At 33.6% G+C, this 22,826-nt stretch overlaps 1 protein-coding gene across 3 annotated transcripts; it reads left to right on the top strand.

The window, feature by feature from the left end:
- The first annotated feature begins 4,352 nt into the window (after positions 1-4,352).
- On the top strand, positions 4,353-9,774 carry LOC120072031 (vitellogenin-2 protein). 3 transcript variants are annotated; one of them, XR_005480382.2, is made up of 4 exons: positions 4,353-5,308; positions 8,004-8,532; positions 9,289-9,361; positions 9,640-9,774. XR_005480382.2 is itself a non-coding variant. In XM_090306816.1 (2 exons), exon 1 carries the CDS (start codon positions 4,478-4,480, stop codon positions 5,306-5,308), a length of 831 nt encoding a protein of 276 aa, XP_090162942.1. In that variant the 5' UTR covers positions 4,353-4,477; the 3' UTR covers positions 8,004-8,676. The 3 variants fall into 3 exon arrangements, 1 of the variants encoding a protein (XP_090162942.1); XR_016524480.1 differs by lacking the exon at positions 9,640-9,774 and having other exon boundaries at positions 9,289-9,367; XM_090306816.1 differs by lacking the exons at positions 9,289-9,361; positions 9,640-9,774 and having other exon boundaries at positions 8,004-8,676.
- Positions 9,775-22,826: the final 13,052 nt, after the last annotated feature.

Genomic DNA, 22,826 nt, shown 5'->3' with positions numbered 1-22,826 from the left:
TTATAACAAATGAGTTATATGTGAATTAATGCATGCTAAGTTTAAATTGTTCTTGTTAACTCTGGGTAGGTGTACACTGTACGACTGATTGTGTGCTCTTTCGGGACCACACCATGGCTGTCTGTATATGTGCACATTTATGATTGATTTGTGTACCTTCGGGTTACACATTATGACTGATGCTTGTTCCTTTGCGATCATGTTTACGATTGATGACTGATGCGTGTTTCATCCGAATCCTGTTTACACTGATTTATGTACCCTCGAGTTACATATTATGACTAATGCGTGATTCTTCAGAATCACGTTTATGACTAATAGGTGACCCTTCAAGATCACCACAATTGTTATGATATGGGTGTATACCGATTCCTAGATAGACTAGTTAATAGGTTACCTAGAGGGCCTAGTAACGGGTCACTTATTGGGTATTGTTATACTCATTAACGATAGGAATGGATTGGCGGAACAGTTTATGGTTTTGTTTTGAACATTATCTTTGCCAATTTTTTTTTATTGGGATCCTGATTACGTATTTTGTTCTACTTAATTTACTTGTCAATTTAATATTTTTGGTTTGAAATAAACTCTTCGATGTCACTGATCTTGTGCTATGACGATCAAAATATTTTGAATGAAAATGAGTACGTAACAACCCATGTCAGAGTACTCAAAGGATTTGGTGATTACAAATACGATCCTATATAGGTAAGTATAACATTTTATCTAACTTTACTTTGAAACTTTGGCAGTATTTTTTTTTAATTGGCCTACTTAACTTTAAATTTTCAATTTCATTAGACTAATTTCAAATTTAGACAAACATTAAATCAACACCTTTTCAAAATCAAGGTAGAAATTACTCAATAAATCCAATAATCAATCACATAAAATTTTCTAAATTCACATAAAAATCACACGAGGTTCAGCTTAACAAACATTCAAAATAAAGTCACAAAAAATGGTACAATCTTAGCTATTGAAAATCCAAAACCTATGTCACAAACATATAACATTACCAAAATTCCAAAGAACTTTTGTATGAAAGTAACGGTAAAATTTCAAAACATGTTTAAATTCCAAGATCAAGGTTATGAAATTAAAAATGAAAATTGATATAAAAAAATAAAATTAAGGGTAGATTTTTTTATTTTCACAAAAATGTTGTTAACACAGTGACCATATTACCCTTGTTACCACAATTGACTAAGAACAAATTTCAAAGCCTTCCAAAATATCCTCACACCTAATCGAATGTTTAGATTCGTATGGAAAAATCGGGTAATTCAAAACAAATTGTGTGACCGACACGGTGACGAATGACGGGTGCAGGACTTTTGTGATTGGCTGAGAATAGGGGAAAAAGAGGAGCAGTTGAAGGCTGTGATGTAACGGATGATGACAGCCCTGTGGCCCTATCCACTCCACACCAACTCCAAGTACATGTAATTCGTATGTCACACCAATTTGTAGCCTCTAACTACTTGAACCGCAACCAATCAAATATGTACACGTTTATGCCTAATTTTTTTGTGTGTAATTTATCATTGCTTGCTTGTGAGGTGGAAAAGGTTTTTATAAACATTTTTTAAAAAAGTGAAAATGAAATAAACATTTCAAAAATGGTGGATATATCCTCATTCTTATATATATTTTGTATAAAGAGAAGGGGAGAATGAATTAGACCTTGTACCTAATCATTTTCTAATTATAAATATATGTTAAATAATTTTTTCAATTTAAAAATGTATTTAATAGATCTTTAAACTTTTAAATTTGTGACTTTAATCTTAAGTTAAATAAAATATTTTAGACTTCGTTTGGTTACTAATTAATTTTTTATTTTGAAAATTAAGCTTAAAAATATCATTTTTACCTCTAATTTTTTTCTTTGTTTTATACTTTAACCAATATTTTTAAAAATTCACCAAGGTTTTGAAATAAAAATATATAATTTTTAAAAACTTGTTTTTGTTTTTTAAATTTTGTTAAGAATTCAAATTTTTTTTTTTTACTTAAAAAAAGATGTAAAACATTGTAAGAAATCGAGAAAAGATAGACTTAATTTTCAAAATCTAAAATCCAAAAACCAAAATTCAAATTGTTACTAGTTGAGACTTTATATTTGAGTTTTAAAATAACTTACACTTGATTCCTAAATTGTTAATTTTTCACTTATACGCAATGACAATAAATCGAATTACTATTAGGTTTCAACATAAGTCTATGAGTTTCTACAAACTAAACCTAGTTTACCACTTACAAGGGTTGGTAAAGTTATAAACTTTCAATCAAGTCCAAATGGTTAAATATAAACTTAGTTAATAGGAAAACTAAGAAAGTTTTTTTTTTTTTCCATTTTTCTTTTTACCCTTCTTCTTCACGACAAAGGGCATACTTTATTTATTTATTTTAAAAGTTACATCTTGCTATTGTTTATGGTGAGGGAATAATATTAAAGAGATAATGGATTAGCTCAAAAAAAAAAAAAAGTTTTTTTTTTTAATTATGTTTGGTACGATGGTCAAAACTAATACTTGTGACAACAAAGAAAAATGTATATTTATGTATGTATAATATATTTTGTAAATGAATCTAGTAAGTCTATGAAAATAATATTCAAATCATTGTAATAATGACAACAATCAAAATGCAATTGGATATGATCCTTATAATATTTCTATATTGACATTGAGATGCAATACACCTTTTTTTTTCTTTTTAATTTTCTTTTTGTTGGCCCCAATTTTTCATTAATTTTTATGGGCACCGTCCTTGGATGGACTATTTTGATGTACGTTTTAAATATTGATGGTCTTGAATTTTCGATATATTTGTTTTTACCTATCAATCTTCACACATTTGTTCTAGTATCGAAACTTCGGAAAAAGAAATTATTTATTGAATGTTATTTCTTTATGCAAATTATTCAATAAAACTCTATTTTCTTTTTTATTCAATAATATCTTATTGAGGATCCAAATCTCTAACAAAGTGATAATTAAAGGTATAAATAGGTTGGATTGGATTGGGTTAGGAAATTTTCTAGACCAACTCGAAGATTCGGATTAGTCGGGTTGGCTACCTGAATGACTTGAATAATGTCACCAACTCAACCCAACTCTTACAATTTGGATTGAGTTGGGTTGAATGGGGTTGAGTTGTCGAATTATTTATTTATTAATTAATTAACTTAAAATACTTAAATTTGTGTATAACACAAACAAATATTTAAAATTTTATTCAAATGTTAAATATTAAAATCCAAGATATCTATTACAAACTTCATACAAACATCATAAAAGTATATGAGTTATATATTTATAAGTTATAATTATATATATTTTTAATAATACTAGAAATTTAGGTTGGGTTGTATTAATTCGAATTTTTAAAAGTATAACCCGAACTCAGTCCAATCTAAAAAAAATAAAAATTTCAACCCAACCCAATCCTTACGATTTGAATTGGATGGTTCAAGTTATTCAAATTTTCAGGACTAATAAAAATTTAACCTATACATAGGTCATGATGAGTGAATATATGTGTGTAGGATGGATGATTGATTTGAAATCTCATGAATTCCCATACCTAAATTTGAAAATATATATGTTAGAATTTTTCTTTGGAAGAAACAAAGAAAATAATTTCCAATTTTAGTTTTAAAAAATTAATAAGGATGATTATAAGAAGCTGGAAAACATAATGATGGTAGAACAACATGTAAAAGTATATTGAAATTAAATATAGTTTTATTTAAAATTAATATCAGATTTAGTCCTAAACTTTCATGTTTTTATTTTTAATTTGTCATTGTATTTTAAAACTTGTTAAATGAGTCTTTAACTTTCAACTATATGAGAAATAGGCGCATTTTTTTTAAAAAAAAATAAAGTATGATATTATTTAAAGAAAAAAATCGGTCATTGAAGTAATGAATTTATAAAATCTCAAACATACACAAACAAAATGAATTTATAAAGAATAATTTTAAAATTTTAAAATAATCTATTTTAAAAAACTAGTGGCCAAAACATATTTTAAAAAGTATGAAAATGAACATGAGATTAAAAAAATAATTTTAACAAATTATTTTCCAATCAATTTTACCAAACACTAGATTAAGATTTTTGGGTTTATCATTCTTAACACTCTTAAAGGCAATCCCCAATACACCCTAAGCTAATAATTTAACCAAACTGGAAAAAAAATAAAAATAAAAATAAAAAATCAATAGCGGGTTCAAATGCTCCGGTTCGGTCTGGATGAATGATGGAGCGGGTTCAAAGGGACAAGAGTGGGGTCCACTCGTTGGAAATGCGTGGCTTTGTGGGATGAATTAGCCGTTAGAAACCCCATTTTGCGGACTTTTTCGCTAATCACCTTCCACCTATGGCGTCCTTCGCTCGGCTGCTTCTTCCCTGAACCCTAACACAACCCTCTTCCATTTTTCTTCTTCCTTCTCCTCTCTCCATCAATGGCGGATTTCTCCTTCCTCTCCGACACAGACGATTCCGCCGTCGAAGATCTTCTTTCCCAAACTCAGGATCTCTGTGTTCTCGAGCAACTCTCTGCCATCAACTGCTCTGGCTTCACCAACTCCGTTCTTCCCACTGACCTTGAATCCCGATTCCGCAAGCTCAAATCCTTTCCTGCTGCTAAATCCGAGACCAGGTCCGGTTTCGATTCCAAGAATAATCCGTCTGTACACTCTGCCGATGAGAATTTGGGCGACGATTTTGCTGGGTTTTCTCCGTCTAAACAGAGTCATAAGAAGGAATTAGGGTTTAGCCCTAAATCTCAGTCGCAGCGTCTTCCGGATTCTTCATCGGGAAAAGTAAATTCGACGCCTCGTTCCAGAGCGAAATCGAAATGTAGGCACGTTTCATCTCCTTCGAATTCTTCGTCTTCGTCTAGTGAAATCGATGAAATCTCAGTATCGAAGAATGATAGCGAAATCCGCTCGAAAACCAAGTCGGAATCGGGATACTTGGCTTCTCCGCCACAATCTCCGCCGAGAAAAACCGGTTGTTTTTGGTGTTCACCGAAGAAAACTTCGGAGAAGAAGAATAGCGGCAACAGAATTCTGGAGAATGACCTTGGATGGGGTAAGAACAACGATTTTCTCTCAGACTTGAACATTTTTTCGGCAAAAGAGCAACAGAAAATTCTGAAAAAGGCAATGAAAGAGGAAGAGAAGATAAATCGGGAGGCTGAGAAAATTGTGAAATGGGCGAAGCAAGCTTCTGCTAGGATGAATATTTCAGACATTGAAGACGAGCTTAGCGATCAAGAAATCAAGAAATGAGTATGAATTTTTTTCTGCTGTTCATGGTTAATCGTGTTCTTGCATACAATCAACTATATATACACACATCACTTGAGCTAAGGTTTCTTCATATATATATAGAAATATAGCATGAAACATATGTTTTTGTTAGTTCTATGAATCATGGGAATTTAGAGATAATGAAGCTGTAATGCCATTGCCTGTTTCTTGGAATTTCTTTGAAGTTTGGAAATGGAGAAAAGAAATATACAGTTACGTTTATATGATTATCTTCTTTAATCACTTTTGGAATTCATTTGTTGTTGATAAATGAGACTAGAAATCCTTTTTTAAACTGTGTTGATTAATTATTGTTATTTTCTTTTGTTTAATTTCCCCCCTTTATCAGGCTAAATATTCTTTTGACAATAGGTTAATTAAGTTGTAATATACTCTTGACAATTCATAATCATTTCAAGGAATATACATCTATTAGAATATTTGACAAAAATTAGAATATGAAACAATGTGTAAATCCCCCGGAACATAACAAAATCTAGATTTAAGATATGGATCACTGTGGAAATCATCTTAAACATAATTAAATTGAGATTAGAACACCGCCATAATCCCTTGAGGTCATTGTTAAACCCATTTCAAATTCTTATTTTCATTCCAAATGCTAATGGATTCATAATTAATGGTTGTTTTAAAACATTTATAAAAGGTCAAGAGTAATGTTGTAGGTGATTTCAGATCGAAAAGATATAATCGACATAAAATAGAGACATAAGTAGTGAAGCCAAGAAAACAAGTTCGGACCAAATATAGCATGGACTTGAGAATAAGGTTAGCTTGGGTCAAGGCCCAAATTAATATTATCAGCCTTTGTCTCTGCCTTGGACAAGGCTACGAGCCTAATAAAATCACTAATAGCAGATGTCTTGTGTATGCCTTGACCCAAAGTAATCACCTTAAGACCCAAATGGGCCTAGGAGAAGGGGCTCGGCCTCGGTCTCAACCAAAAACAAAATGGAGCATGCCCCTCGAATCAGTGAGATGAAGAATTATCTCAAAGTTATTCTGAAACTCTAAAACTTTTTTTTTTCTTTTTTTTTTTTTTAGAAAAAATCCTAAGCTAGTTTAATTGGTATGGTTAACAAGTGATGTTAATTCCGTCATATATATATATATATATATATATATATATGTTGAAACCCTAGATACAGTTAGGGTTGTTAAGAAAATCCAATGATCCAAAAAACTCGATCAGTCCAACCAAATTCCTACCGTTTGAGTTGGATTATCAACTCATTTGGGTTGATTTAGGTTCACATAAATGAAAATTTCTTGGATCAAATTGATTCATGGGTTCACATAAATAATTCAAACTAATCCGGATTTGTTTTTAATTTTGAAAAGTATGTTGCTTTTACTTATGATACAATTATTTTCACATATATTTATTTTATTTTACTTTATTTTTCATGATTTTTTTGGTTAATTTATTCTTTAACAACTCCAAAAATAATTTTTTTATAACTTGATATTAAACTATTAATGTTAATTTGATATATGAAAATGATTACATAAATTTTTTACATATTAGTATTTGATTTATTTTTAGAACAAAAATTTAAATAAATGATCCGACTAACCCGAACTATTTAGGCTGGTTCATTATTTAATAAGAATTATTTGAGTTGAAAAAATTCACAACCCCAACAATTGGGTTGGGTCTAAAAAATGCTTAAACCCAATCCAATCCACGAAAATCCCTAGATATAATAACAAATACTAAAAGTGTGCATATTGCATAATAATAAAAGTTTAGTGACCGTTTAACTGATTTAGCTTTAGTTATAAAAACTACATCACAATTTAAAAATTATATAAAAAAAATAAAGCATCTATGAATATGGAGGCCGCGTAAATTAAAAATTGAAACAATATCATTCCATGACATTATAAAACTCAATCAAACACATGTACAAATATTTTCTAGATGAAAATTTAAATACTAGCATTATCATTCTTCTTAATATGGGTCGAGAAAAGGAAAACAAGTACAATAGTTAAATGCCTTCAAATCTTCTCGTAAATCTCATTCCCTATGATCGTGCTACAAAACATCCATACTAAGTGGAGCCAATGGATTATGGAACAAAAAGATTGTAATTTATCAACCAAGATAAAAGCTTTATTACTAAAAGAAGTTCTAATTATTAAAATACAATTGTTCAAGAGATACAAACTTAAAGATACTTGAAACTCAACGACTTTGGATGATCTTAGCTTCAAAAAGAAACTTGGATTCCATAACCTAAACCAAAATACAACAAACAATGTCAAGTTAAAATGGAGTTACAGAATAACATTTTATCAAATATTTGGAAGGTGGGATTTATCACTAAAGGGTTAACAAATACTTGAAGATTGAGACTAAGGGACCTAGGTCTCCTCCACATTGGCAGGCAGCGAAAGCACTACAAGAATTTTGAACTTTAATGTCGGTTGGAAAAAATGAAATCAGATGTATAATGTCGATTTAAAAAAAAATGGATATTTAATGTCAGTCTTAAACCGATATTAAAGATGGGCTACAATGTCGGATTAAAATCGATATTAAAGATCCCCATTTATTTTGTTTTTAACTTTAATAAAAAATCTCTCTTTCATTTCAATATCTTTCTTCTCTCTCCTTTCTCACTTCTCTCTTACAAACTCTCTCTAGCCCTTGACCGCACCAATCATCTCTTGCTGGCATTTGTGGGTTGTCGTCGTGTCGTCTGTGTGCAGATCTGGTGTTCGTGGTTTGTCGTCATGTCATTCGCATGCAAATTTGGCCAAGCAGATTGAGTTTCATGTGCAGCCGTGCAGATCTTGTGCAGATCCGACGTTCGTGGGTTGTCTTCGTGTCGTTTGCGTGCAGATCCAACGTTTGAGTGTAGATCCGGCCAAGCAGATTGAATTTCGTGTGCGGCCGTGCAGATCGCGTATAGTGGCGTTCGTGGGTTGTCTTCATGTCGTTCGCATCCAGATCCTACGTTCACGTGCAGCTCCAGCATTCGCGTGCAAATCTAGTTGTACAATTCTGGCCATGCAGATCGTGTGCAGATCCGACGTTCGTGGGTTGTCGTCGTCGGCATTACAAGCTCAGTCGTGTTGGGTAAGCCGGCCGGTCGTCAGATCTGTTCCAATCTTCGAGCTCAGTTCGGGTCTTTTCAAGTTTTGTGGGTTGTTTCCGTTGTTTGCTTGGAAAGGTAAAATTTTCTTTTCATATGTATTCTCAATTTAGTAATTTAAAGTTATTTCATTCATTTTATTTCTATTCTAATGATTAAGCTTCTTGAAATTTTGAAATGTTGGAATTAAATTAGTTCAAGAATATATAATTGGTTGGTATTCTTGCTTGGTGTGGTTCAAGTTTATATTAAAACTATATTTTTTTCAATTATTTATAAACTAATTTGGTCTTACTTGGTCGATTAAGCTTGCTTGGTGTGGTTCAAGTGTGATTTCATTCATTTTATTTTTATTCCAATGATTAAGTTTCTTGAAATTTTGAAATGTTGAAATGAAATTAGTTCAAGAATATGTACTTGGTCGATAGTCTTACTTGGTGTGGTTTAAGTGTATATTAGAACCATTTTTTTTCAATTATATTTGGCCTTTAATATTTTATTTGTATTATTCTTTTGAGTTCATCTCAAAATTTAAGGTAAACTAATTTGGGTATTGTTGTTGATTATGGATCATAAGATTTTAAAGTGTTGAAATGAAAATTAGTTCATGAATATGAACTTGTTTGATGGACTTGCTATCATTTTTTAATTTGGTGGCTAATGTGTTTATAGAACATTTTCTTGGGTTATATTTCAGTCTTAAAAATATTTTATTTGTATTCTTTTGTGTTTGTCATGCTGATATAATCAAGTTTTAGGTCTTATGTGTTTAACATGTTTTCTTAGCTCTTAATTCAAGTATTTATGTTTGGCTAATGTTTTCAAACTATTTAGTGGATTGAAAACATGGCAAGCTAAGCACTATCTCCAACACCATCAGTCTTCTCCAAAATGGAAACATATAAAGGTAAATTTACATTCATATTTTAATAAATTATGTTCATTCAAACATAAAAATAATTACTTTCAACTTCTTCACATGCAGTGTCCCCATCAATTATATTTTATAGGATGCGGGTACTATGTGCAAAAGTATATACACGAAATAGTGCATAATCCTATTACTCCCATTACTAGCCTCGTACATAAATTATTCATTTTTTTTTTATATACTAGCTTTAATTTAATAAATGATGTAAACTTATGTTGAGTTTATCTTTTTTTTTCCTTTTCTCCTTTTTGTAGTTCAATACAAAAAATGCATATACCCAAGGAGAGATTGACGTAATTTGAACACAATGGACAAGTTTTGTTGGCCGATTTGTGTAAGGATGTACTAATTGTTTTTTTTTTTTTTTTTTTTTTTTTTTTTTTTTTTCTCAATAGAATGTAAATGCTAGCTTAGAATGAATCTTGATGAGTTTTGAGTAAAATATGCAAATTTAGAATGAATCTGAAGTACTAATCAGTTGGTTTGTGGATAGTCAAATTATTATCTAACCATGATCTTTTTATTGAAAGATTTATGTATAATTTTTTTGTTTATGGGTATTTGGTGTAAGTACTCATAGAAGTACTAATTGATATTTGTGAAGGGGAAAAATGATTGTTAATATTATAGAAGTGTTTGATATTTCTGATTGTAGTTTTGAAGAAACGAGTGTTGGATATGATAATTTTAATTATTGTTCTATGGAAGTGTGTTATCAATATACAAATGTTGGTTATTATGTTTATTCATATTTGATAAGTACTTATAGAATGGATTGGAATTGCTAATTGTTGTTTGTGGATAAATTATTATAGAAATGTGCTTCATTGCAGGTAACTTTGTGTTTAGTTTTGTGGTAGAGTGTATTGTTATGTCTATTGTTATTTTAAGTTTGGGTTTTGTGCATTTATAGGTGGAAGAGAAATATTGTTAACTTGCAATGCAGAATATAACAGCCATGCATTATAATAAATAATTTTTTCATATTTTTAATAAAATACGACGACGTAAATTTCCTGATCCAACACGAGACATATAGTGACATTTTTAACTCGACCGACATTAAAAATCGATTGGAAAATTTAAAAAATGAAGTATAAAAAAACGGGCAATTATTGAAAAAATGGGTAAAAAATCGATATTGAAGATGATGTATAATATCAGTTTTAAACGAACATTGAAGAAGGAGTGCAATGTCGGTTTTCAACCGACATTGAAGATAATTGGTACTGATATTTTAGTTAGCTATAATGTCGGTTTAAAACCAACATTAAATACAACTGGCATTAAAGACATTTTATAACACGATCTTCAATTTCGGGTTTCAATCGACATTAAAAGCCTTTTAATGTCAGTTTTAAACCGACATTAAAGCCCAAAATTCTTGTAATGGAGGCAAGCAATTGTTGTAAGTTCATCTACAAGCAAATGGACACGTAGGGGCTATTTAACAAGATCATCAAGTGAAATCTCAAAGCTAAGTTGGAAAGACAAAAGGGGTTATGGCCTGAAGAGCTATTAAATGTATTGTGGGTTTATCAAACGGTTTCTTTCGGATTTGACCGGATGGGAAATCCGTTTGAACAACCTATTAGGACTGTGAGCTAATAATCCGGTCATGATTCAAGACTGAATCTTCTGGATCTTGTGGAAGAAGAAGTCCACACCTTTCTATTTTTAGTAAGCATTAAGTTAGTGGTTTGTGGTTATTTTGTTGTTATTAGACTATAAATATAAGTCCATCAATTGAATAAAATAGAGAAGTTCCATTACTTTTCTTTCTCTTGCTAATATACTTTGCTTCCAGAATATTTTTGTTTTGTCTATTTCTTCAAATATATATTAGAGTGCGTGAGATTTTTTTTTTTGGTGCAGATCCCTGGTTTTTAAACCAACATTTGGTATTAGAGCTAGGTTGTCTTCTCATCGCAGTTTCCACCGTTCAACGAAGATATCGAGCATCTCACAGCAAGCGAAGGAGAACGGCAGAGTGCCAATTCTCTACTCGATGTTGACTCCTCACAACTACACAGTGTGGGTGATAAAGGCGGAAGCAATCCTCGGCGCCCAAGGAGTTTGGGAGGCGATAGAGCCGGCGAGAGGAGCCGAAGTGGATGTGAAGAAGGACAAGAAGGCGCGCGCGTACATTCTCCAATGCATCTCGGAAGACGTGCTTCTACAAATCGCGAAGAAGAAGACCACAAAGGAAATATGGGATAGTCTCAAGGCGAGGTACTTAGGCAGCGAGCGGGTGAAGATGGCACGAGTTCAAACCTTGAAGAGCGGGCTTGATGTTCTTCGGATGAAGGAGACCGAGACAATTGATGAGTTCGCGGGAAAAATCAGCGGATTAGCAAGCAAGTTCTCCACCCTCGGTGTTGCACTTGAGGATTCATCATTGGTCAAGAAGCTCTTGGACTCCGTCCCCGACAAATATTTCCCCGTCATCGCCAGAATCGAGCAATTCCTAGATCTCGAAACCATGTCGTTTGAAGAGGCGATTAGACGAATGAAGGCGTACAAGGAACGGACGGCGCGACTTCGAGGAAACAACAACATGGGAAGTTCGGTGATGGATCATCCAATCAGATCATGGGAAAAGGAACAGTTGTGTTCGAGTGCAAAAACGGTGATAAGAAGACTCTCTAAGAGGTGTACTACATTTCAAAGCTATGTAGCAACATCATAAGCCTCGGGCAAATGACAGAAGATGGGAACAAGGTGCAAATGGCGGGAGATGCCATGAAAGTGTGTGACAGGAGCGGGAAGCTCTTGATGTCGGTGAAGCGAACACAAAATTGCTTGTACAAGATAACCTTGAAGACGTTCCAGTAAGTCTGCCTTCTGACGAGCCTAGAAGATCCAGCTTGGTTGTGGTACGCGAGACTTGGCCATGTTATGCGAACTCATGGGCGAGAAGAAATTGGCAGTTGGAGTACCACCAGTACTCAACCAAACAAGTTATGCGAAACGTGCGTGATTACCAAACAAGCTAGGTTGTCGTTCCGGCGCCAATAATCCTATAGAGTAGAGAAGCCGCTAGAACTCCTCCATGCCGATATTTGCAGACCGATTTCACCGTGTACTCTCATTGGCAACAAGTATTTTCTGCTGATCGTTGACGATTCCACAGGATGGATGTGGCTGTACATGTTAGAGGCAAAAAGTATGCACTCGAAGCATTCAAGAAATTCAAACTCTTGATGGAGAACAAGACGGAGTACAAGATCGGAACACTCCGGACGGATCGAGGTGGCGAGTTCTTATTTGTGGAGTTCACTCAATTTTGCAAAAAAGAAGGAATCGAGCGACACCTCACTGCTCCATATTCACCGTAACAGAATGGCGTCGTAGAGCGTCATAACCGTACCGTAATGGCAATGACGAGATCACTCTTCAAAAGCATGCACGTGCCAGCAAGGTTTTGGGGAGAGGCAGTGAGACACGCGGTTTATGTGTTAAACCATCTTCCAACGAAGGCCCTTGGAGAACGCACACCATTTGAAGCTTGGATGGGGAGAAAGCCACATCTTGCACACTTGAAAGTGTTTAGTTGTGTGGCATATGTAAAAAACACAACCCCTCACCTTAAGAAACTTGACGACCGAAGCTCGCCGATGGTATATTTTGGTGTCGAAGAAGGATGCAAAGCTCATCACTTATATGACCCGAGCCGTGGAAAACTAAAAATTAGTAGAGATGTCGTTTTTCAAGAGATTCTTGAATGGGATTGGAACGAAGGCGTTAATGACGACAAGGAGATTCCGAAGTTTCAGATGATGGACCAATTTTATTCCAACGAGGCCGATAATATGGAGGATACAGAAATCGGGGTCGAAAATGCCGCACCACAAGTAGCCGAGATACCCGAAATTGGAAAGACTAGTCCATCTACTCCATCGACGAACACACCAGTCCGTCTAAGATCTCTCGTTGACATCTATGCCAACACAGAGGAAGTTGTAGACGGTGAAGAATAAGAAAATGAGGTGATGATGGTGGTGTCTAAAGAACCGACTTGCTACCAAGAAGCTGCGACCGAGGCCCACTGGTACGAAGCAATGGAGAACGAGCTGAAATCCATTGAGAAGAACAACACATGGAGTCGAACCAAGCTTCCACCAGGACACAAACCCATTGGTCTAAAATAGGTGTTCAAATTGAAGAAAGACTCTAATGGAGAAGTTGTCAAGCACAAAGCAAGATTGGTTGCTAAAGGCTATGTACAAAGACAAGGCATCAACTTTGAAGAAGTTTTTGCACCAGTTGCAAGACTTGACACCGTTCGAGTCATTCTTGCACTCGCTGTAAACCGAAATTGGGAGGTACACCATCTAGATGTGAAGTCGGCGTTTCTCAATGGGGAATTGGAAGAGGAAGTATATGTTACTCAATCGGAGGGATTTTAGGTTCCAAACTAGAAACACAAGGTGTATAGGTTGTCGAAGGCTCTCTACGGATTGAGACAAGCTCCACGTGCTTGGGACATTCAACTTGATAAGAGTCTCAAAGAGCTTGGCTTTGGGAAATGCATTCAAGAGCAAGTAGTCAACACAAGAAGAGAAGGAGAAGAAAGTGTTCTTGTTGGAGTGTATGTTGACGACCTCAATGTAACGGGAAGTAGCACCGAAAAAGTCAACAAGTTCAAGCAATAAATGATGGCAAAATTTGAAATGAGCGATTTGGGTCTTCTCTCTTACTACTTAAGGATTGATGTGGAACAACAGAAGGGTCGAATCGTGCTCAAACAACCAACTTATGTCAAAAGAATCTTGTCCCAGTTCGGAAGGGCTGACTGCAATGCCACAAAGTACCCGATGGAACCCAAGGCACAACTTCACAAAGACATGGAAGGAGCACCAATTGATGCTACGGAGTACAGAAGCATCGTTGGTTGTCTTAGATACTTGTTGAACACAAGACTAGATCTCTCATATGCTGTTGGGATGGCGAGAAGGTATATGGAAAGGCCTACGACCATGCATCACAAGGTGGTCAAGCAAATACTTAGGTATTTGAGAGGGACAATTCACTTTGGGCTCACTTATGTGAAAGGTCCCTGAGAAGTCGATATATTTGGCTACTCTGACATTGATTTAGCCGGTGATCTCGATGGGAGGAAAAGCACAAGTGGAATGGCGTTTTACTTAAATGAAAGCTTAGTTTCATGGAATTCGCAAAAGCAAAATACGGTGGCACTCTCATCTTGTGAATTCAAGTTCATGGCAGCCACTACCGCGGCTTACCAAGCGTTGTGGTTAAGAAGCCTTGTTAGCAAGTTAACTAGAATGGAGCCAAGACCAGTAACATTGTTCGTGGACAACAAATCCGCGATAGCTCTCATGAAGAATCCCATTTTTCATGGCCGCAGTAAGCACATAGATACACGCTTTCATTTCATTCGAGAGTATGTCGAGAAGGGGAAAATTGTCGTTAAATTTGTCAACACCGGAGAACAACGAGCCGACACACTGACCAAAGCATTGACAGGAGTGAAGTTAGCTGAAGCTGCTATGCGTTAGCTACTTGGTGTTCGTGATTTAGAATCATGTCAGGATTAGGGGGAGTAGTGTAAGCTAATAATCCGGTCATGATTCAAGACTTAATCTTCCGGATCGTGTGGAAGAAGAAGTCCACACTTTGCTATTTTTAGTAAGCATTAAGTTAGTTATCAGACTATAAATGTAAGTCCATCAATTGAATAAAATATAGGAGTTCCATTACTTTTCTTTCTCTCGCTAATATATTTTGCTTCTAGAATATTTTTGTTTTGTTTGTTTCTTCAAATATATATCAGAGTGCGTGAGATTTTTTTTTTTGGTGCAGATCCCTGGTTTTTAAACCAAAAAGGACCACAGAGATTCATTCTACAAGGAGTAGATCGAGAACAAAGTGCATAATTAGTAGAGGAAGAGGAACTTGTGATTTCAAGATCGGGATCGCTTATTGGGATTTAATAGAATTCAAGTCTATTAGGGACTACTTGATGATTTCGAACCTTCTAATTGTTCGCTTATCAGGTCACTGGCTTTTTTGAATTTCTATTTCTTCAACATCACAAACTTCTACTGGGGAGACCCTTTTCTCACTTATGTTTGGAGTTGAGGTCATAGTTCTAGTGGAGATCGGGATTCCTTCTCCTCGGGTCGATTAATTCAAGTTTAGTTAAGAATGATGATGCATTCTGATTACACATGAATCTTTTAGAAGAATATGTGAGACTGCACATCTTTGGGTTGTAGAATATAAAAGTTGAGTTGCATGTTATTAGAACTCATAAGTGGAAATTTAAAGTAGGTGACCTAGTTCTTAGGTGGGGAATGCCTATGAAGGAACCTTTGAAGGTCCTTGAGCGGGAGCGTGGAGATCGATCCAAAATTTATTTCCACAGAATAAAAATTACAGAATACAAATGTTATGCATTATCATAAATTTACAGCATGCAAACAAGAAGGAATGAGAGAATTAGGGTGAGAGAAAACTTACCCTTGAAGAACCCTTCTTCATGTATCACGAATAAACTTGATCCAAATGGTCACCATCATGAAAAGAGCCTCTTGTATTCTCTAATGGGATGAGAATAACTAAGGAGTTGTAGGCTCTTAAGTTTTTGGAAGAGAAGAAGTGATTGGAAAAACTATTTTTCCATAGAAGAACTTCTATCTCTTTTTGGAATTTTGTAAGTCTATTGAGCACTATATCCACACATGCACTAAAATAAAAAGATATAAGGGGAAGAGAGTTACAACTCCCTCCCAAAACTATTTAATATATATATATATATACTATATGTTATATATAATATAACACATAACCTATAGTTTAATATTGTATCAAATACAATCTAACCTATAGTTTATCAAATACAATCTAACCTATAGTTTTCATTCTCTCAACAGTGCATGATATTTAATATAAATCCTATTTATGATAAAATTAATTATATTAATTCAACTAATATAATTAATATTTGAATCAAATTCAAATATTTATTTTATCTCAAATAATGTATCAAATACATTGTAGTAATTATATCATATATAATTAAGTAGAACTAATTATATCACATATAATTAATTTCCTCAATTAATTTAAACAATTCAAATTAATCCATAATTGATTCTCATTTAATTCCTATTGAGCTACAGAGAGGACCTCATGGACTTGTAGATTAAAGCTCCAATGATACTTGAATAATTAATTAAGCTCTTTAATTAAATTATTCAACATCCATAACTATCAGACACTCCACTAAAGACCGACAACTGCATTCTTCGCATTTTAAATATATTTTGTGTTCATTGGATATAACTAGTCAATAGTGCGATGACCATTCAAGGAAGCAATTTATCTACTTTTCCCTACCTCGGGGAAGGATTGAATTCCGTCTTATGTAGCTGTGTTCCTAGCTCCCCGATTTAATGAATCCCTAAAATGGTAGGTTTATTGAGTCGGCGATCTGGCCACTCTCACCCATATAAATCAAAGGACTATCTTCATAGATAGAAGTTCACAGCTTATTCAGGATTTAGGTCACGTCACCTATGGTCATCGTGGTGAAATGTAAGTCTCTATCATGATTGATATTATATAATGAGACTAGTCATTTCGTGGTCCAGTCTTATACAAACTTCTTTGTATAAAATATCTCCGCTCACATATCTCCACGTGAATGATCAATATCAGATCGTTTGTAGCATTTTATAACAATTGTAACCTCTATAAAGCAAGCCATACTCGTAGTGTTACCAGGATAAGGTACCCAACCCTATCCATCTACTACAGACCATTTAGGTTATCACTTAAACGTGAACACCTATATGTCTTTACATACATGTTTAAGCTATAAAAGATAACCTTGGATGTTAGCTTATTGGTTTGTGGGTTTAATTATATCTAAATGTCAAGTAAAACATTTCATATTTTATTAAATAAATAAAATATTTGTACAACAAAATTACAAAGTACAGGACCCTACGAAATTTAGGGCATCAACCCCAACAACCTAACACTAAGGATCCTAGCAAAAGAGCCTTATGACCGAATTGGGAGGGCCCTTATCAAGTTGCGGAGGTTATTTGACCTAGAACTTATGGTTTAGTTGACATGGGTGGGAAGAATTTGATTCACTCATGGAATGCTGAACATCTAAGCTTTTATTACCAGTAGGCTTCTTAGTATACTTTTATAGTGAGCATTTTGTATTTTCAGCTTTGCTTCAAATTGGTAGTGTGAATTTCATGGTTTATTTTTATTCATGCAATTCAAATTATCTTTCTCAAATTTGCAATAAGCATTTTGAATCTTCTATCTTACTCAAGCAATAATAATTTTGTCTTGTGGGTAAAATTTGTTTTGTTTGAGTGAGGACCGATAGTACTAATTTTGTCGAATCAAAAGCTAAAGCTACAAGTTTCAATAGGCAAAAGTTAAAGCTACAAATTTCAATAGGTAAAAGTTAAAGCTACAAATTTCAATAGGTAAAAGCTAAAAGTTTCAATTGGTCAAGCTGTAAGCTTGAACTGCAAGAAAAAGCTTTAAGCTTGAGTTGCAGGCAAAAAGTTGTAAGCTTGAGCACCAGGCAAAGATTACATGCTCCAATGAGTTCTCTAAGGAAAAAAAAAAAAACAACTGACAAAGCTCACTAATCGAAAGATTACAAGTTGAGAAGTTTTGGATTATTCATCCATATGGTCAATATATCCAAGTTCCACCAATGTTCTCGAATTTGTGAATATAGAATGCCTTAGAGAAATGTGTTGGTAAAGTCTGAGATGTCATTCTAAGGGGCGATTGGTGCTGGTTGGCTCGTAAAAACACCTATGCTTGTCATACTTTGATTTTCATCATCTCGCCAAGCGTTGACTTTGGATTGAACGAAGTTGAAGTCGATGTTGGGGCACTACAAGAAAAACCACCTTTCTTGATGTTTGCAATTTTAAATACTTGACTTTTTTATGAAAAAATGTCAAGCAATAGGTGATTTTAAAGAAAACAAACGTCAAGAATTGATTTTAAAAAGTAGGGATTGTGCATTTTTCCTAAAAAATACAGTACTTGATGTTTTAAAAATGTCAAGTTCAATTAATGGATTCTTGATGTTTTAAAAACATCAAGAATTGTAGAATATACAGGGTGTAGGAGTATATCAGCATGTAACGGAAACAACAAGAATTAGTAAGCATTCTAATTCATTAATTTTGGCTATAAATGAAGCATGCTCATACAATAATAAGAGGGTTTGAAGCCATATCTTTGTAACTTTAGAATCTCTAATTCAGCTGCAAATCTTCTCTAACTCTCGTTGTGAACCATTTCAAGATATTCCTTACTATTCTCTTGGAGTTTTAGATTGAGTTGTGGGACTCAAAATAAGCTTGAATGAAGGGAATTTGGAGAAGAACACACTTCTACACCCACTTGAAGAAAACCTTCTTCAACTTAAATTTTTCTGTAAAAATTCAACTGATGCATGCCTAAATTCCACTTCCATCTTCTCTATTTATTGCAGGACATTCATGCAAATAAGAAGGCTACATGAGGTGCAGCTCATGCTTGGAAGATTGAAGTAAAAACAAGTGGGAAAATGAGTGAGCTTCTTGTTTAAGATAGTGGAGAAATCCAATTTTTCAATTTTGTATTTTTCCAATTTTAATTTTTTTTTATAAATTTATTTTCAAAATCAATTTTAATTTTCAAAATCAAAACTTTATTAATTTCATAAATTAATTATCTAATAAAATTAATAATAAATAATTAATTAAATAATTTAATTAATTCTAATTAATTTAATATCAAATATTAAATTAATTTTACACAAATTCCATCTTCATGAATTTAATGTTTAAATCATATTTAAATATTAATTAAATTCTCCAATTTTGTTTAATTTCAAAATTAAACGTGTAATTATATCTCATATAACTACTAATTTCTTTAATTCTAATTCGAACGTTTCAAATTAACTTATCATGCTACTCTAAAGCTAATCCATTTATTAGCTAGTAGGGGAACCTCGCGGACCTACCGATCATGAGCTCCAACGATCGAGATTAATTGGCTAAACTCAACACCAAATTAACCCCATTTATTAACTAATGGGTCACTCCACTAAAGCCCATAGTTGCAGTCCCTATATATTATGTCCACTCGATATAACAATGATTAGTAAGTTAACCCTTCATAGGTTGTTCATAATAACGGTTGGGTCAAATGTCTGTTTTACCCCCGAGATTACCTCTTGTTCCTTAAGTTCCACTGATCCTCTAATAAACAATTGGTTTGTCATCCGATCAACAAACCGAGTCCCTCTTAGGCAAATGAGAGGGTGGAGCCTCTTGTTTAAGACCCAGAGTCAACATTTAAGGGAACAACCTCTCCACTATCCCTAAAAACAGGCATGAGTGAATTTATAAAGTAAGAGTGATTGATTTCGTGGTCCGATCTTGTACAAACCCATTGCATAGGACGCCTCCACTCCTCATGTCATAACATATACGAATTAGGATCACATCATTTATGGAACTTTACAACTCTTTATAACAACTGCAGTGTGGGCCGCATCCAATAGTGTTACCAAAATAAGGCACCCAACCTCATTCATATACTATAGATCATTTTGATTATTTACTCGAACCTGATCCACTTTTATGTATCCACATAAAGTTCAAATACTCATGTAATAGTCATGGATCTTTGTAGTTTATTGGATTTATTTCTAAAACGAAATAAGCAATTTATATATTCAATAAAACTTATTGAATTTTCAGAATAAGTTTTAAGACATAAAACCCAACATAGGGTAGCGTTGTAACGCTTAAAAGTAGCATTGCAACGCTATGTGTTTTGACGAAAAAATGAAAAACGTGCGCATCTCATGCACGCAGCGTTGCAATGCTCTCAATAGCATTACAATGCTATGGGTTTCGACGGAAAAATTGCGTCTTCTTCAACAGCATTGCAACGCTATCAGACATATTTAAAAGAAATTCCAACATATTTAGTCGATTTTATTTACAATACACTAGAAATCTTCTTGGTTTTTCACTTCTTTTTGATGCATCTTTGTTATTCCATCAATCTTGAAGAGATTCTTCATTGTGTTAAGTAGATTTGAGACATGAACTTTCAAAGTTAGGGCTTAATCTTGATTTTCTTGTTTAGATTGGGTTTAAGTCTTTATTTTCTTGGTTTAATTTGACTTAATCTTGATTTTATTGTTTAGATTAGGTTTAATTCTTGATTTTCTTGGTTTGAGGCATGAAGTTTCAAAGTTAGGGCTTGATTTTCTTGGTTTGAGATATGAACTTTCAGAGTTAGGGCTTGATTTTCTTGGTTTAAGGCATGAACTTTTAGAGTTACGGCTTGAATTTTTTGGTTTGAGGCTTGAACTTTTAAAGTTAGGGTTTAATCGCTCATGTATATTCTTGAATCTCATAATAAACTCTTGTTTAATATTATTCTTGAATGAGATTGAATTTTAGAGAACTTACGAAAGTTGGGACTGACACTTTAATTCAATGCTTTGCCAAAGTTAGGGCTTTAATTTTAGAGAACTTGCAAGAATTTGCCACTTATCTTTAATTAAATGCTTGCCAAAGTTAGATATGTCAATGTGTCTAATTTGTTAGGGCTTTATGAACTAAGTAATGCTTTGCCAAACTTGGGTTCAATTTTTAGTTATTGGAATTAATATATGTTTAGCACATTAGAGGACGTGCACACCTTAGGTTCAATTTGTTTAGGTTTGATTACACCTTGGGTTCAATTTTTTTAGATGTGTTTGTCTTTGTTCTTTGATTTACCTTGAGGTTCTCTGATTTATCTTACTTTCTTGAGGTTGGAATGTTGTAGAGCTAGAAATGACAAGTTATATGTATTGGGAACTTGTTTGTTTTCCACAACTTGTTTTTTGAAGTTGATCATTGTTTATCATCATTACTACAGAAATTGGATTACTTGACGTTTTTCTAATGTCAAATAAAAGGGTATACTTGACACTTATAAAAGCGTCAACTATTCGAGTGTCAAGTATAGTGTGATAACTTGACTTAGAAAAAACGTCAAGTAATATGTTTCTTGATTTTATGTCAATAAAGATAATACACTTGACATTGGTGGTATGTCAAGTTTATTCGAGTGTTAAGTATAGTGTGATACTTTTTGACGTTTTTTATGTGTCAAGTATATGTCTTTTTGTTTTCAAATTAAATGCCCCAATCGATATTCTCATTTTCTACCTTGTATTTCAACAATACAATTACATCAAATAAATAAACATTATACATTTAAGATCTATCAACTCAATATATTCACTAAAAATCCATATGTTCAACTATGAACACCCCTCACAAATTACAACAATATTTCTCTTTCACATGTACATGCACAAAATAAAATCTCAACTATTGCTTTTGTATACAAAACTCAACTTTCAACAAACACAAAAGTGACCAATTGTTTAATAAATAACCTCTCAACAAAGTACATTATTTAATATATTCATTGAGCTTTGAAGTCTAAAGATCGAGAACTAAGGGTCAGGCAAGCCATGTTTAAGCAAGTCCATCTGTAAAATAGAAAAAAGGGATATAACATCAAATTTCAAAATATATAAATAAGTGTTAAAATACAACAACGGAATCCAACCTTTGAAAGGTTCAATAATGATGGTTACAAAACGCAAATTCCAGCAACTATGTAACAATTCCAAAAGAGTTTCAAGGCCTTAATACCTATCAAAACGTCCAAACATCGTTAACTTTGTTGGACAGTGGCTCCAATCCCTTGAAATCTTTAAATTGAACATAAAAAGTTGAAAATAACTAAATTATTAGACCAATACTTCAATGGGTAACAAAGAACTATTAATACTAACCTACAAACTTATCAAAACCTTGCCAAGATCGGTCTCAAACCTATTGGATAGCAACTCAACTCCTTCTAACACTTCAAAATTAATCTCATCATCAAACATTCAAACAAGCAAATCATTACAGAAGATGTTACATTAAAACCCAAATCAGAAATTCATTCAAATACATCCAAAACACTTACTTGAAGTGTTTGCTGAAATCGATGCTTCATTTGAGCCTCGACCAAATTTCCTAAAAAGAAAACAAAAGAGGAACAAGAACACTCATAGACTAATTTATTTGTCCAGTCTGAATATACATCAAACCAAAATTTAATAACAATTTACTAAAAGTTACCAAAATTTTCCAAAGTCAAAACCTTGCAACCTCGCACAACACGCTTCCAATCTTTAAACTCCGCTACAACCTGAATCTATGACCCAAACATAATGGGTGTTTATTAGAACTAACCCAAAATCAAACAATAATCAAGATTATGCATATAAACCCACAAAATTACCAAACCTTAACCAAAACAAGGATTGGAGGTGTTCAGCTACAGATCTGGGTGGGGCTGGGGGTGTTCG

This window comes from Benincasa hispida, chromosome 1, assembly GCF_027475165.1.
Source record: "Benincasa hispida cultivar pf3 chromosome 1, pf3_genome.v1.1, whole genome shotgun sequence".
Taxonomy (NCBI): domain Eukaryota; kingdom Viridiplantae; phylum Streptophyta; class Magnoliopsida; order Cucurbitales; family Cucurbitaceae; genus Benincasa; species Benincasa hispida.
The sequence above is the reverse complement of the archived record's forward strand: the minus strand, read 5'-3'. Positions and strand labels throughout refer to the sequence as shown.